The sequence below is a fragment of the Crocodylus siamensis genome, chromosome 1 (assembly GCF_052110815.1).
Source record: "Crocodylus siamensis isolate JL-2025a chromosome 1, ASM5211081v1, whole genome shotgun sequence".
NCBI lineage: Eukaryota > Metazoa > Chordata > Crocodylia > Crocodylidae > Crocodylus > Crocodylus siamensis.
The window spans coordinates 141,423,108-141,440,769 of record NC_143395.1 but is presented as its reverse complement, the minus strand read 5'-3'; the positions used below and the strand labels follow the sequence as shown (position 1 = coordinate 141,440,769).

General features: G+C 43.4%; 1 protein-coding gene across 3 annotated transcripts in view; it reads left to right on the top strand.

The window, feature by feature from the left end:
- The window catches only part of LYST (lysosomal trafficking regulator), a 124,150-nt gene extending 119,932 nt beyond the window's left edge, over nt 1-4,218 (top strand). For all 3 annotated transcript variants that reach the window (XM_090044584.1, XM_090044594.1, XM_090044574.1), the window contains exon 53: nt 1,832-4,218. In XM_090044584.1, the coding sequence (XP_089900710.1) occupies nt 1,832-1,970 (139 nt within the window). In that variant the 3' untranslated portion in view covers nt 1,971-4,218. The remainder of the gene's footprint in view (nt 1-1,831) is intronic.
- The last annotated feature ends 13,444 nt before the right edge of the window (nt 4,219-17,662 follow it).

Genomic DNA, 17,662 nt, shown 5'->3' with positions numbered 1-17,662 from the left:
TTTGCAATGTGCAGTAAATGTAACTTCTGTTTGTTCATAAAAACAAAACAAAACCCACCCACAATTGAACACATTGACATTTGGGAAAGGAATGAGTAACAATACTATCTGAAAACAGGCACACAATCCTACTAATTAATCAGAGAAGTAAAATGAGCACAAATACATAGTAGCATAATGACAGTAATAGCTACTCAGTTGCTAGCATGATGAGATAAATACAGACTGAAGCTTTCAGGATTCCTGTGTGAATGATGGTTGCTCTTTTTAGTCTTAAACTTCTTTTTTCCAGGAGCTCTTAAATTCAAAAGATGTTCCTAATTTTCGGTTAGGCAGATTTTAAATAATTATGAGTTTGAATAGTAAATAATTTATACAATAACTAATTAAACAATATGTTTTGGCCCTTGCAATTTTGTCCTGGTGGCATGGAGACCAAAATTAAATACTGGAAACTACAATCACTTAAGCATCTGTATGACTTCACTCATGGGAAGAGCCCTGTTAATCACTTGCCAAAGCAAGGCATGCAGACCCAATCCTGCATGTCTTGTGGTATGATTACCCCTATATGAAGGACTTGCAGAATTTCAGGCCTAATTTTCAGATTTAGTAGTAACCCAGCAGTAGTATAACTAGAGCAGAATGACAGAGACAAATATTGTGTGCTTTGGGGTGGGAGGCAAAAAAAGGGCATTTGCCACATTGCAATTTTGTTCACAGCAGTAAGCAGGAATTGCTGCTGCTCCTGTGTGCAGCAGCTACTGTGGACACCCAGCCACATTCTTACATTGCTGTTAACCAGTAACAACACATTACCTACAAAAATTATACTGGTGCCACTGCTGAAACACCATAACAGTGTTGTTGGCTGTCATTAAATCAACACTTCCTGCAGTGTGGTAAATGGGTAAAAACACATGTTGCATTTCAATCTGTTCTGATTCAACCAAGTCAAAACCTGGGAGCATCGTAGTCTTTTACATGCGCAGCTTGTCCCTGTAATGATTGACAACTAACTCAAAAATTAGCTGTGATTGTGGGAGAGGGGGAGAATGGAGGAAGAACTATTATGGACACTTCTTTCACAAGCACTTAGTGGGGCTTGTAAATCTTTAGGATCCCAGGGTAAAAGGCTGTCCTTGTCTGTCTTTACCTGTAGTGATTAGTGATATACTGTAACCATGCCTCTGAAGCAACAGAAACTCTATTGGAATAAAAGATCAATAGTTGATTTAAAAAAAAGTTTACAAGGAGGGAAAATGGGTGGTGATACTGTTTTGACATTATCCTTTTTAAGATGCTTATAAGAAACTGTACAACCCATGGTGAGTTGTTCTCTACCTGTGTGTAGAGATTTATTTTTAGATTTAAGAAGGGGTCTCAGATTTAACTTAACATTGTGTTAACTCATCTTTCTGGTGGTTAAAATGGACGTTTTTGTACAATTTTCTGGATTTTTAGTTTCTTGAAATAAAACAGTTGGTAGGATCCCTGAGCTGTTGCAGTAAATCGGGAAATATCTGACTAAACTATGTCTGACTAATGTCTGTACTGTACCATGGCATTTGCCAACTTCTGTCTCTAGTCTTCCATAAGCCATGTGGCCCCTGCACTGAGAAATCCTTCTACCCAAGCTAGAGGGCAGAAGGAAGTATGCCCCCACAGAACAAAAATATTGCTTTTCATTTAACTTTTTCCTCTGACAGTGAGCAAGCAATGTTGGGATGACTGCAACTATTATGTACTTTATTTTTCTAACTTAGTTCCCCTAGTTTTTAAACTAAATAGTATCATTGGCTAAATGTGATATAATTTTTTTGTTTTTCAGCCTTACATTTTCCTGTGATGGTCATCACTTGTACACAGCTAATAGTGATGGAAATGTTATAGCTTGGTGTCGCAAGGACCAGCAACGCTTGAAGCTGCCCATGTTCTATTCATTCCTAAGCAACTACGCAGCTGGATGATGAGACTCTTTATGCTGCTAAACCACCGTGACTCTAAAGCACTTTAAAAATCAAACTAGATGCTAGAACCTTTGTTGTTTAACTGGATTTTGAAAAAGATTGATTATCTGCCAAACAAGTAAATTGATTTACAAAAAGGCTATTGTAAAATGTATATATGCATGCCTAAAACTTAAGCATATCAAATTCACAAGGAAGCTCTGGTCTTATATTTTGATACCAGCAAAGTGATGCATAAATGCTCCAACCAACAAACTGAAATGCTGCAGTGTGAAATGTAATAGTATTTTTTTAATCACTTCTTGGAAACAAGTATTCCCAGTGTTGACTCATGAGTGGTAACTCTTCTTTCATCTGTTGTAAAATAAGAGTAGCATTAAATTCTTAAATATCTATAAGAATGTCAATGAGTATATCTGGTTAGTTGAATATAAGCTGGCTTTGAGATAAGTGCCCGGTAACTTTAAAATCCAAGATTCAAAATTGCTTTTTTAAGAAGCAAGTGACTCAGTAGGTGCTTTTTGCACCAACCATTTTATGGTGTCAGTAATGCTAAAAATTGAACTTGTGTTATGAATCTTGATAGTCTGTAACTTTTGCTGGCTCTCTCTTCATCTCTGATGGTCTAAAACCAGACAAACAAATATGCTTGTGCCTTAATACAGGCAAACATCTCGTGCTACCATGAAGCAATACTTTAAACCAGGTTTTTATGTAATTGTAAACTGCAAAGATTCGTAACATTAGTTATTGTGAATCTGTGTGGCAGAATGTTTAATTTGCATCCCAGAGCTAAAAATACCCACAAAGAATGGCACAGATGTGCTCCCATTTATTGTCATTGAAAGTTAGATTTAAACATCTTATAGCATATTTAACTGCTTGACTTATCAATGTTAACTGGCAACAAATCATTTGGAAAAGTTTACACAGATATACAGTGCAAATACACTATTTATTCCTAGGTGCTATTTTTTGAAGAAAGTACTGCTGATACAAAGTAGAAATATCAAATTAGGCCAGATCAAAAGCCAACTCTTTATAAGCTGGCAAAATTAATTTTGAAAAGAACTCTTTGGCGGTAGCCTAAACATATAACTGACATAGTGAATAACTTAATTATTCTGAGACTGAGTATTGACTGAGGGTAACTATTTCCTCCACTACAAAAATATTAAAACCCAAGATTGTCACATACATAAACCTGTGAAGTAATTTAAAACATTTTCCTCAAAATCATTTTGCCTTGAAATTGTTTACACAGTCCACTTCTAACATGCAGATTTTTAATTGTTCTATTTCATTTGATTTAGTGTCTGTTTCAAATACTGTACCATAACTTAACGAATTCTAGACCTTTGTATGTGTTTATGTATTTTTCTTTGTCACAAATCTGTGAATTTCTTTTGAAAATTCCAAACATAAAGGAATTTACAGAAATTCTTGTGACTTTCTAGATTTTCAAAAACTGTCCACCTATGCTATTTAAATGTCTTTCCATAGGTCCATATAATGAAAGTAGATAATTGGTCCAGTTAAACAAATGGCTGAATACTGTATGAATTTAAACTGCATATAGATTCATTGAATGGGATGGCTTTAATCATGTTTTTCTTAGTCTAGATGTTAATTTAACAAATACAAACTAAGAAGTTTGGTTTATGTTGAAGTGATGTGTTTAATTTAAAAAAAAAAACAAACTTATTTGGGAACTTCATGTACTCCCATATTTGAATCTGATTTTGGGGCGCTGCTCATGGAGTCTTATTTTTAGAAGGCAGAATTCTATTTGTTATAAATCTGATATGCAAAATAGTTGGTCATGTAAAAAGTGCAATATATTTTTATGTAAAAACACAGATGAATTTTTGGAGCGGGGAATAGTTATTCAGCTTGATAACAACATGTTCTAGAAATATGTTAAAACACCTCACAAGAGTACATGTGTATGTCATTGAAAATTCTTGTAAATAATCACATGCTACCTTATCTTTGTATACACTGCCACTTAGGTTGTTGGGTAATAAATAATTTGATACAAATATCTGTTTATGAAATAACTGAAACAATGTTTTTGGTTGAATTTGAAATCAGCACTCTCCCTGGAGCAAAAGGGTGGTTGGTGGTAATAGAACACTGATATTCATACCTGTGTCTTGCACTTTAAATTGTTCACTTTGGATCTTTTAAAGGGACTATATTGCGTTCACAGCAGAAGCAGTCACAAAGCTAAAGTCTTGCTTTTTGCATCTATGCAACCCAGAACATTATTAGAGTTACTTGAATGGAAACCACGGTAGAATTTGCGCCCAGATTTTCCTTCCTCCCTTCTACTGTGATAATTTAGAGGAAGAGGAAACTAAGTTCTCCTCTAGGCTAGGGACATTCAAAAAGCCTGAGCCTGAATTGATTCAGTCTTTGCAGATTAGTCTAACCTGGCTAGGCTAAATCATTTTGTAACTGCACAGACATCCCAGATGTGCAGGCACATGCCTGCAGTGGCTCAGGCTAGAAGCTGAGGGGCACCAAAGCAACCTTTCCTTCCCTTCTACAGTACTTAACTGAGGGGGACGTAAGCCAGGCCCTGGCAGGATGCTTTGATTAGAGAGGGATTCCTCCCCACTTCTGACCAGCCCAGCAGGGAATCCTTTTGTCCCATCTGCCACAGCAGAGACTGTAGCCAGCATGTGGTCTGATAGCTAATGATGAGAGGCATCTCTGTAAAGCAGAGGGGGAGGGGAGGGGGGAGCAGGGACGCCTGCAGTCTGTGCTAAGCTGCAGCCAGGGAGCAGAGGGGAGGTCACAGTCCTGCTGTGGAGCAGAGCAGAGAGCCCCATCCAGCCCAGAGAGATGCCGGGATGCTGGGGGTGTCTGGTTTAACTTGAATCAGCAAGGGGTCTTGGACAGATAGCATAAACTGGTTTGAGCCAAATCAGTTAAGTCTGATACTACATCCAACCAGGTTTATCTCAAACTGGTTTCAGCCATTTTCAAACTGCTTTATGTGCACTGAACATCTGTTCTGTTACAGGTTTAAGCCAATTTCTGATCACTTAAACCCGTTTATGTGTAATGTCTGTCCAGAGATGCATCATTATTTGACTATGATTCTTGGTACCCAAAAACCATTGATTAGGCCTCATCTGGAGTACTGTGTGCAGTTCTGGACTCCACGTTTTAAAAAGAATATGGAGAAGTTAGAACCCAGAAGCAGGCAACAAATGATCAAGGGCTTGGACTGCAAGTCATATGAGGAGAAGCTGAAGGATCTAGGTATGTTCCACTTGCCAAAAGGTACTCAAGAGGGGACATGATAGCAGCCTTCAAATACTTGAAGGGCTTCCATAAGGAGGGAAAGCACCGTTTTTCTCTCTTGCTGCAGAGAGGAGGATGTAGACCAATGACTTGAAATTGCAGCCAAATAAATTTAGATTGGATACCTGAAAAAAACTTGTTTAATGTTAGAACAGTGAGGTAATGGCAGAGACTGCCTGGGGAAGCTGTGGACTTCATCACTGGAGGTGTTCAAGAAGAGGTTGGACAGCCACTGGTTGAAGATGACCTAAGCGTAGCTATGCCTGTTTTCTAACAGGAGTATTTCCCATGCTTCTGGGCTTCGCTGGTTGCTCTTTCTCTGCCCTTTTCTGCTATGAGTCAGAGTGTTTTTAAACTTTCCCAGGGCATTGGGTGTTGGGTACAGCCAAAGCTGGGGACTTCAACTGGGGTGTGCCAGTGAGGAGCAAATCCGGAGGTTCCTGGCTAGAGAGTCTTGCCCTCCTCAAGGCCTGGCAAATTGCCATTCTTGGGGTCAGGAAGGAATTTTACCCCATGATTAGATTGATATGGACTGCAAGGTGGTTTTGCCATCCTCTGTAGTGGGGGTTGTAGCTCTCTACCTGGGACCACTTGAGCTCTGTGACCACAGTTCTTCAGTATACAGCCTGTAGGGGTGGGCAACGTTTTTTGACCAAAGTGCTGAAAAACACCATAATCGGAAGGTGCTGGAGTGCCAGCATGGCAGAAAAACAAAATGAGGGCAAGAGGTACATTGCTCCCCACCCAAAGCCCCTGCCCCCCCAGCCAGGGCTCTCTGGCTATCAGCAGCCCGGGCTGCTGTGAGCAGGGCTTGCAGCATCCCAGCTGCCTGCTGGGAGCAGTCAGGGACCCTGGCTGGCAGCAGCTCCCCAGAGCCGAGGCCAGTTGCAGCCAGAAGGCTACAAACAGCTGCACCAGGCTCATCACCTCCGTGCCAGGAGCAGGGGAGAGACCGGGGCTGCACTGCCTCAGGCCCTGCCCCCACTGCTCACTCTGCAGCATGCCTGCATGTGCTGGTGCAGAGCTGGTAGTGGAGCCTGGCGCAGCTGTTTGGAGCCTCCCAGCTGCAGCTGCCCCGGCTCTGGGGAGCTGCTGCCAGCTGGGGTCCCAGGCTGCTCCCAGCAGGTAGCTGGGATGCTGCAAGCCCTGCTTGGAGCAGCCCAGGCTGCGTTGCTGGCAGCAGCTTCCCAGAGCCAGGGCTGGTTGCAGCATGCCAAGCAAAATGGCCTCGTGTGCCTCGCTCGGCACGTGTGCCAGGGGTTGCTGATCCCTGGTATAGGGGAAGGGCTCGCACTCCACTAGGGAGACAGGTATCATCCTCCCCTGGTTAAATCACACCTGGTTGGTCTACTATGACAGATGCAAGTTGGAAGTGTGATACCTTTTTTGCAATTATTGGGCTTAATCGTAAGCCACTTGATCAAAATGACATTTTAGAGTTAGGAAAAGATCGAAGAAAATTGATTTCCCTAACTGTTTGATGTCTGGCACATCATCTAATGATTACTCATGTGGAGAATGCTTCCTCTTCTAGCTCAAGAGGTTACTTTTATGTCAGCACAAACAGCTATGGGTTCAAAGCCTACTGCTAACTGATGAGAGGGAATTGTGGTTGCACATGATGGAATTTTTTCCTCCAGTTGAAAAATTAAGGTGTACTTAATACACAACACATCTATAGAAGCAAGTTTTGCCATTTGAATGATCACTTTCTATTAAAGGAGTTCAGTGTTATAGTATTCAAAGATAAATAGTTTTTAAACCCAGTACATGACGTTCTTTGAATTATATAGATGTCCCTACCTATTGAACCAATACTTATTCTCTATCATCTTATGTCTGTAATAATTAGTCTTTATAGATGGAACTTTTAAAGCATGACTTAAATCAACAATCTTACAATAAACTTCAAGTGTAATCCAGTTGTTCCATTTTGCTGCTTCAGTCAAACATTAGCACTAGAAAGGCTAAGGTATGTCTGGGAGATATTGACAAACAGCTAAAACTCCTAATATTTATAATTGTGTCCTGCCTTCTCCTTTCTCCCCAAACATGAATCCCAAAAAGTTTAATTATCAATCCTAAAATTGAGAGACTTTGGAGCGTCAAAATGTTGCATTAAAAATCATGGTTCGTTTCTCGGGAGGTGGAAAAAAACTTTCAGCTACAGACACACTTTATTAGCAACACAAAAGGTATATATTTGCAAATAGGGTCAGAGAGAGAGACAAAAGATCAATCACTCTGCCCCCGGGCACAATCATTAGCAGGCTTTTATCCCCTCTCTCCTGACCATGTGTGCAGAAGGAGGAATTTTTACAACTCATTTCCGGTTCATACAAACATATATGTAAACATGTCGCTTCATACGTCCCATGTGCATTATAATTAACTACTTAAGTATGCGGGGCGGGTAGGCTTAATATGCATTAGGTTATCACGCGTGCGTAGATGGGACCCAAGGTTACTCAAGGTTCAACCTGAAGGCAAAAATGGCATTTGCTCTTATCTTAGCCTAGGAATGTGGGGGTCATGAAAGAAAGTGTGATTTAGTGTAACAAAGAGATAGTAAATTTGCAGGACAGAGAGGGAGTGATACCTTAGTACAAAGGGCCTTTGGTGGTTTTTCCCTTCAATTTCCAACCCCCCCCCTTCCCTCTCCCATTAAGGAGACAAGGAGGGGTAGCAGCTGTGTTTTTTTTTTTCTAAATCTGCTATTGATAATGCATTTTTAATAATATTTCTAACAATATCCCCCCTCGAGATGCTTTCTGATCTTTACTTCATTCGGGCATATCAAGATAATTACGAGGAATTTTTCTGAGGACCATGACCTTTGCAGCAGTCTGTGCTTTTAGAGGGACTGCTGCGACCTGCATTCCTTCTACTGTGGTGGTTATCAATCTAGTGAGACAAGGAATAAGGCAAGGGATAAAAATCAAACCAGTTAGAGCACACAAAAGCACAAACCCTACCTTTTTCCACCAGGGTCCTCCAAATAATTGAAACCACCAGTCCTTATTCCATATGGTTTCCCACGTTTGTATTGGTACATGGGCTATTTTTCTAATCTCTTTGGCAATCTCTAAGACTGCTTTCCCGTTGTCATCTATTTGGAGGCAACAATTAGAAAGGTTGAGCTTTCCGCAGACTCCGCCTTCCTCTGCAAGTAAATAGTCTAAGGCCATCCGATTTTGGTATATGGCTGCTCTCATCTGAGAACTTTGTCGGGCCAATAACTCGAGAGCAGTGGCGGTCTGGTTAGTAATTACTTCCAAGACTGCCTGCAACCGGATGATTCTATTCAGCATATATATTGGTGTCCGGTATCCCCAACTCCCATCATTAGCCCATGTAGCTGGTCCATAATACTCAATAATCCTCTGAGGAGGCCACTCATCCTTCTTCCACTTTTGGGAGCTACCCTGTGTCAAACTTACATCAATACTTCTCTTGGCCCTTTTCCAATCATCATACAAAGAGACTCCTAGCTTATTTCCAACCTCAGACGGTAACAAAAAGAAAGCTGGTACAATTACTCCCATATAGCAAGTTCCTGTCCACCCCTGTGGTAGTATTATATAGGCCCGTCGTCCGCAAATCCAATAGTATCCTCTTAAGGCCCTATTTTCTCTATTGGTGGCATTTGGAGGGGCCCAACCATAGGGCATCTCGGGAAACCCCAAGCCTCCTTCTGGACCCAAAGGACCAGCAACTGCGTGGCCTCCTTTCATGGAACATTCCCATAGCCCATCCTGGTTCTTGTCTGTACAATCTGTCCGATCATCACTTTGATTTGTGGCACTCCAATACTTATTAAACCACACAATTGTTCCATTGGGATGCTGCCACACTAGCCGATTATACCCTGGGCTATTAGGATAATAAAGCCGTTCTAATCTTGTAAGGTTCATCCACCTTACTTTTAAAGTCCATATGCAACGGCTGTGTCCCAACCTTTTTCCTGTACCATTATTACTGATGCAATACTCTCCTAACGCCACTTGGGAAAGTTCCCAACTGTGGTTCTCATCCCATTTTTGACTAGTACTTTTAACATCTGCCTTACTACTTACTAGCCATTTCGGGGCCAAAGGAAAAGCCCTCCAAGGCCACTGGCCTCTGGCCTCCCGAAGCCCCCCACAGGCCCAGCAGTTGGTAAGATTAAAAGTACCTGCAATTCTTTCCATCATATCAACATACAAATTTGTCCCTGGGGGAGCAATTTGGGAAAGCGAGGGTGTGAGCCAGCGGTTAAGGCTGCTCAATTCTGCTTCTTTCATTATGCAGATAACAACAAGGCACATTAAGATTCCCACCATATTTTCCCTTTTACTTTCTTGTCTAATTTTCTGAGCTTTGATTAAGCCGTCTCAGGCGCACTTGGAGATCACCAGTAGGTTCACAGCTCCACTTGCTGGCTTCTTGTTCCGAAGACGACTCAGCTTCCGGAGTGAGTTCGTCTTGGGAGATGTTGTCCTCTGACGCTTGTGGATGTCGTTTCACATGGGTATGGTGTATCCAACGATCGTGGCCAGTAATCTTTACAGCGGTGTGGGTTGTTAGAAGTACCTGGAAAGGGCCACTCCACCTCTCAGTCAAAGGCTCCTTTTTCCACCGCTGCACCAAGACCCAGTCTCCCGGGGAGAAGTCATGTACCGGTACATCTAAAGGCAGACGCTGAAAGGAGGCTGCATACCTGTGAAGAGAAGACAAGACAGACTGCAAGGCAATAACATATGTATGAAGTTCACTATTACCTAATTCAAAAGTTATATTCTCTCGCATCCCAGGAGGTAAGACTCGAGGCGGCTTGCCAAACATAATTTCATATGGGGTCAATTTGAGGCCCCGTCGGGGAGTGTTTCGAATGCAAGTAAGAGCTAGCGGCAATGCTTGAGGCCACTTAAGGCGTGTTTCAATACAGATTTTGGTGAGCAAAGTCTTTAAAGTTCTATTCATGCGTTCCACTTGTCCTGAACTCTGTGGTCTCCATGGTGTGTGTAGTTTCCAAGTAACCTTGAGAGCTTGTGCGACTTCTTGAACCACTCTTCCCACAAAGTGTTGTCCTTGATCCGACTCGATGGACTCAGGCAGGGAATACCGGGGAATGATCTCCTGTAACAAATACTTCACTACTGCAGCTGCAGTGGCAGTCCTGGTGGGCCAAGCCTCGACCCAACCAGAGAGCTGGTCTACCATGACAAGTAAAAACCCGTGATGTCCGGATCGTGGGAGCTCGGCAAAATCAATCTGCCATGCCTGTCCAGGGTACGCTGCCCAGGGTCTACCTCCCATTGGCACAGGGGGTTTCCTTCGAGGGTTTACTTTCTGGCATGTAATGCACCTGGTAGCAATGCGCTGAGCTTCTACATATAGCCCTGGGGCTACTGCTTGGCGGATCATTAGATCACCCATGGCCAAACCTCCCATATGGGTTCTTGCATGGAGCTGTTGCAGCACCTCCCGAAGCAATGGCCTGGGTATCATGACTTTCCCTCCTGGTACTATCCACCACCCCTGGGAGTTCTTTTCTGCACAAGCTTTCTGTGCAAATTTATCTTCTTCAGGGGAATACTGTGGGACTAAATCCTGAACGTATGGCCATATGGCATGGGACATGGCCTGCTTGGAAACCTCTTCCGCTTCTCCCCCAATAAATGCAGCTTCCTTTGCTGCTGCATCAGCCTTTGCATTTCCAAGCTTATGCTTTTTCTCAGCAGCCTTCCCATGGGCCCGCACATGAATGACTGCTACCTTTTTAGGCTGGTGGAGTGCCTCTAGTAGTTTGATAATCTGGGGGCCATTAGCAATCTTATTCCCAGAGGCAGTAATGAAATCCCTTTCTTTCCACAATAGTCCGTGCGCATGGACTGTAGAAAAAGCATAGCGAGAGTCAGTGTATATATTAACTCGCTGGTCTGTCCCCAGCTGTAATGCTCGGGTGAGCGCAGTGAGTTCTGCGGCCTGTGCCGACCATGAGCTCGGCAATGACTCCCTCCATACTACCTTATCCAAGGTTACCACTGCACATCCTGTTCGTCTTTTTCCATCGATGACAGAGCTGGAGCCGTCCACAAAGTATTCAACATCTGGGTCTTCAATTGGGTCCTTAGCAAGATCAGGTCGCACCTGCGTGGTCTGATTCAGGACCTCAAGGCAGTCATGCGTCGGTTGCCCTGGCTCTGGCAGCAAGGTTGCAGGGTTTAAGGCTGTAGTATGTTTGAAAGTAAGTCCTGGATTAGAGAGCAAAAATATCTCATACCGTGATTGTCTGGAGGGGTTAAGAAATTTCCCTCCCTCAGTCCCTAGGATCTGGGGAACTCCATGAGGAGTGAGTATTTCCATATCCGCACCCATGACTATCTTCTGGGCTTCTTCAACAACCACTGCTGTGGCTGCCACAGCCCGAAGACAGGCTGGCCACCCGAGTGCAACTGGATCTAGAACCTTTGAATAATATCCCACGGGTCTCCAGGTTGGGCCCGATGGCTGTGTCAGCACCCCTGATGCAACCCCTCGATTCTCATGAACATACAGTCGATATGGCTTTTTACTGTTTGGGATGGCTAAGGCTGGGGGCTGGGTTAATGCTGCCTTCAGCAGATCAAAAGCATGCTGCATTTCTTTATTCCATTTCCATTTAGTGAGACTCTCCTTAGTCAGGGATTCATACAGTGGTCTAGCCTTCCCACCGTAATCTGGTATCCATAGTCGACAGAACCCAGTTAGCCCTAGGAATGCTCGCAGCTCCTTGGGTGACTTAGGTGGGGTTAGACCTTGAATCGCCTGTATGCGATCTGCACTCAGGGCTCTGACTCCTTTTGAGAGCTTATATCCCAAAAATGTGACTTCAGGCTGACATATTTGGGCTTTTTCTCTAGAGACTTTATATCCTTTTTTTCCCAGAGTGTTTAGGAGTGACCTGGTGGCTTCCTCGCAGAGCTGCAAGTTTGGGCTTGCAACTAGCAGGTCATCCACATACTGGAGGAGAGTCACTGCGGGGTGTGATCCCTTCCATTCCCCCAAGTCCTTCTGAAGGGCAAGTCCGAAAATATGGGGGGCTGCTATAAATCCTTGTGGAAGAACTGTCCACATGAGTTGGGCTTTATGGAAAGTATCTGGATCCTCCCATTCAAAAGCAAACAATTTTTGACTCTCTCGGTGAAGAGGAATAGAGAAGAAAGCATCTTTCAAATCTAGCACTGAAAATATTTCAGCTTCCCCCGGTACTTGTGTCAAAATCGTGTGAGGGTTCGGGACTACAGGATGGTCTGAAAGGACCTTCTTATTTACTGCCCGTAAGTCTTGGACCAGTCTGTATGAGACCCCATCTGCCTTTGGCACTCCAAGAATGGGGGTGTTATAGGGTGAAGACCCTTCCACTAGCCATCCGTACCTCTTGTATTTCTCTATTAACGGCTTGAGTCCAGCTCTGGCCGCTCGGCTGAGTGGGTACTGCTTTACCTGAACGGGCCCCTCCCCATCCTTGAGTACGATCCTTACCGGGGAGACGAACTTAGCTCGCGCAGGGGTTCCATCAGCCCATACTGAGGGGTCTACTCCAGTCATGTGATCTTCTGGACTTACTGCAGGGCGTCGGTCCTCCAGGAGAGCCATCTGATAGTTCGAGCTCTGCTTGACAGGTAGCTGGACCACCATCTGATTGTCTCTGAAAAAGATCTCAGCTTGCAATTTTGTGAGTAAGTCCCGCCCAAGGAGTGCAACCGGGCAACTTGGAGAATACACAAAGGAGTGCTCGAGCAAATGGTCTCCCACCTTGGTGAGGAGTGGTTTACAAACAGGGAGTCGAGTTTGCATTCCCTCAATCCCTTCTACAAGTACATGCTGTTCACTAGTTCCTGCACAGGGGGGGTTTTCTGGAATCATTGAAAATGTAGCCCCAGTATCCACCAAGGCTTCAAAGTTTTTGCCACCAACCCTAATGGTTACCATGGGATCTTCTCGGGCTCCAACCCGAAGGGTAGTGGTCTTAGATCCCTGTCCCCTTCATTCTGAATCCTCACCCTTGTCTTCTGCCCGCATGAGGTGACCTCTCGGTTCCCCCTCTCTCTTCTCCTTCAACTTCGGGCATTCCCTCTTCCAGTGTCCTTTCTCCTTGCAATAAGCACAAACATCTGCTCCCACTCTTTCTCCCCTCCTCTTCTGTATCCCAGCCTTTCCAGGGTTCCCTCCAGTTATAGCAGCTGCTAGTGCTGCCATCTGTCGCTGAGCCTTTTTATCCTCCTTGCGCTCCTGCACTTGCTCACGATTCCCATACACCTTATATGCAATTTCCACCAGCTCTGAAATCGGTTTCCCAGCACCTCCCTCAGTTTTCTGTAACTTCTTACGGATATCAGCAGCAGATTGACCAATAAACATAAGATTTACCATGCGCTGGTTATCTGGGGCTTCTGGATCCAGATCCGAAAACCTGCGAAACGCCTCATACAGCCTCCCAAGGAAAGCTGAGGGATCCTCCTTCTCTTCCCTGTCTCACCTCATACAATTTAGACAGATTGGTAATCCGAGGCACTGCCTTTCCCATTGCTTCCACTATAATTCCCAAATACCGTGCACTCAGCTCTCTGCCCTCTGCAGTATGATTGTCCCATCTCGGCTCTTCTACAGGGTAGGTATCACGCAGAGTACGACCAGCAGCACCCTCTGACTCAACTCTGGCTGCCGCAATACGCTCTGCTGTACCTAACACTAATCTCCTCTCCTCCGGGGTTAGGAGGGTCTGGAGCATCATCTGGACATCAGCCCAAGTGGGTCGATGAGTCTGCCCAATAGATCGAAACAAATCCCTCATCTTTTCAGGGTCTTCACGAAAAGAGGGGCTCTGATTTTTCCAGTTAAATAAATCTGAAGTGCTAAATGGGGTGTAGACAAAAGTTGCAGTGCCTCCTTCCCCAATAACCTCTCGCATCGGACAGTTTAACACCGGCTGTGATTCTACAGGCTTGCGCAAATAATAACCCTTATTTCCTGATTCAGATGAGGCACTTGGCTGAGGCTCACGCTCTAACTCATTAGGTATGCATTGGTACGTCGGTGGTGGTCTCTCTAAGGGAGGGGGCGGTGGTGCAGAAGGACTGGATGCCGAGGAGGCGTCTGACTCATCTTCGCTACCCGACAGGGCAACCGGAGCACGGGTCCGGTACTTAGCCAATTCAGAATCCCCCCCCTCATTAGACTCAGGAAGTACAGGCGGCCCCCCCCGAGCCTTTTTCTTAACAAGCATCACATGAGACTTTGCTAAGTAATTCTTAATCCAAGGTGGCTGATTTTGAACCACCCACAACCAACAATCAATATAAGGAAACTGATTCCAATACCCATTTTGCATAACAATTTCATGGATAGCTATCACTTCTTTTAGCACAAAGGATCCTTTCGGGGTCCAGTGGACCCCAAATGTTGGCCACCCGAGTTGACAAAACTTAGTTAAATCACCTTTTTTCATTTTTATTCCATAATCGGCCGGCCTTGCAAATTTATTAAAATGACGTAATAAGACTTTTAGAGGGGTATCAATATTGTTTTCTACACGAGAGCTATTCGTACCCATTTGCCCACAAAAATGCGCTCAAGGCACACCAAATACCAAAAAGATCTCAACAACAGATGATTTACAATGAGAGCTAAGCCTAGAATTTCTCAGCAAACTTACACATCCTTTGTTTTAGATCCGTACACCAGATTGGGCAAAGGGAATTCGTATACTCACTCAGATACCCCAGAGATCTCGATCCAAATTCCAAAGTGTGTCTGCCTCTCCAGAAACTCAGAATTTACATAGGATACTTCCTTTAACTTCCCGGATATTTGGACTTAAACCTCAAATACCAGGGTGAGTCCAAAGTCGGCTCGGTGTGCACAAATCCCTGGTACCGGAGGTGCTGCGTCACTGAATTCCGGGGTAGTCCTCGAGAACCCCCACGTTGGGCGCCAATTGTTGAATTAAAAATCATGGTTCGTTTCTCGGGAGGTGGAAAAAAACTTTCAGCTACAGACACACTTTATTAGCAACACAAAAGGTATATATTTGCAAATAGGGTCAGAGAGAGAGACAAAAGATCAATCACTCTGCCCCCGGGCACAATCATTAGCAGGCTTTTATCCCCTCTCTCCTGACCACGTGTGCAGAAGGAGGAATTTTTACAACTCATTTCCGGTTCATACAAACATATATGTAAACATGTCGCTTCATACGTCCCATGTGCATTATAATTAACTACTTAAGTATGCGGGGCGGGTAGGCTTAATATGCATTAGGTTATCACGCGTGCGTAGATGGGACCCAAGGTTACTCAAGGTTCAACCTGAAGGCAAAAATGGCATTTGCTCTTATCTTAGCCTAGGAATGTGGGGGTCATGAAAGAAAGTGTGATTTAGTGTAACAAAGAGATAGTAAATTTGCAGGACAGAGAGGGAGTGATACCTTAGTACAAAGGGCCTTTGGTGGTTTTTCCCTTCAATTTCCAACCCCCCCCCTTCCCTCTCCCATTAAGGAGACAAGGAGGGGTAGCAGCTGTGTTTTTTTTTCTAAATCTGCTATTGATAATGCATTTTTAATAATATTTCTAACAAAAACATCCTTGAAAATGGAACTAATTACTCTTGTCTCTTTCCCTCAAGTACCCATGATCAAGTTGAATTACAGGCCCCTTGCAGGGACAACATTAAATAGACCACTGTTACAGAACTGCTAATTATATACAGATTGTCAGGGTACTCTCATTTTTCAACTTAATTTGAATTGGCACTGAAACACCACTGACATTTTGTGGTTTACTCTTCATTTGTAACGATAAAATTACGTCCCAAGTCAATGTTAAACCACCCCTCCCCCCTAAAGCTGATTTTCACTGTTGGGCCATTTCATCATCAAGTTTTCTCTAACAACTCTGCTCAAAAACTGTTAAAATATTAGCTGTGTATTTTTTTTTTTTTTCCATGAAGAGGTTTATATGGGAGGTTGTCAGTAGGGCAGGAAATGAAATGATGAGCTTCAAGCTGAAGAAAGTAGAGTGGAAAGAAGGAAAAACAGATGAAAAACTAGCAGAATATAGAGCTCGCAGGAAGCTTTGTTAAGTGTGTGTTCAGCGGGTCGGGGGTCAGTTGTTAAAGAAACATATTACCACGGTGATTGAATGGCTGAGGAAATTGATACTAAACTGCTTGGATCATTTGTCCTGGGGCAGAATTTGAACCAAAGGGTGCCTTTAAAGGAATCTGTTTGATTCAAGCTAATGGCCTCAACCGAGTTAGTGACCTGAGTATTTGCATTACAAAAGTCTCCTATGAAGATGGTGAAAGTGCCAAAATATTATTAAGTAGTGCTTAATAGAAGAACTTCAAAATGTCATGGTTTGTGCTGCTTTTTAGAACTACTACTTCCAAACTACAGGAAGGGAAGAAAGATGAAGGGTATAGGAGCTGGTTGAGGCTAAACCAACACTGAAATGTCTCGAGTCCATGAAAGGTAGCCTTCCCAGCATCTTATGCCCTGTTTCACTTGTGGAGATTAGTAAACTTAAAACAATGATTTACATGAGCAAAGAGCTTTTCAAAGAGGTTTTATTTTAAGGTTGTTATTCTGGTCTGTTCCATCACCTTTTACATTGTTCCATAAGTTTCTTGCGAGTTTGTCATTACAACTGCCCAAATGTTTCTCTTATGGTCATTGTCATTTGGCTCATGGCACCAACTTTTTTTTTTTGCCAGGGGAGGGGTCTAAAATGATAGACATGTGGAAAGTTTGTGCATTTCAGGTGACAATCCTCTTCCCAAGGTGGGCCGGGGCCCTTAGGCCCCCATGCAGCTGATATTTTCCTCTGATTCAGCTGATATTTTCCACCCAGAAAGGCTGCTTTTTTTAAATAGCCATCCATGAATGTACATATATGAAGCAACCTGCAAAAGGAATATATTTGTAAAACATGTCTTTATTAATTAATCCAATTTATTAAATATCAAATTTAACATGTAAAGATGCATCCAATCCCCCAAAATATATGTAAGGACACATCTATCATCTATCAAAAGTGTTCCCTTAATCCAAGCTAATGACTTGTTGGGTCTTGTTTTCTTCTCTTTCAGTTTCTGATGGTTCCTTCTTTTCTGTGGGTATTCTGCTTTTGTGTCTCTTTATCTCTATATAATTTACTCCCTGTTTTTCCCTGGAACTCCTCTCTGCTTTTAAACTTATTCCAACTTTATTTTTAAGTGTTAGCTCGTGGAGCTTGCACTTTCTGTCAGTATTCAACACTTTTCAAACTTTCTGGTTTGGATGCAGGAATAGGGACAGATCCAGGGAGGTTCAGTGATGTGAATGTTTTTTACACCCCACCCCCTTCTGTCACTGC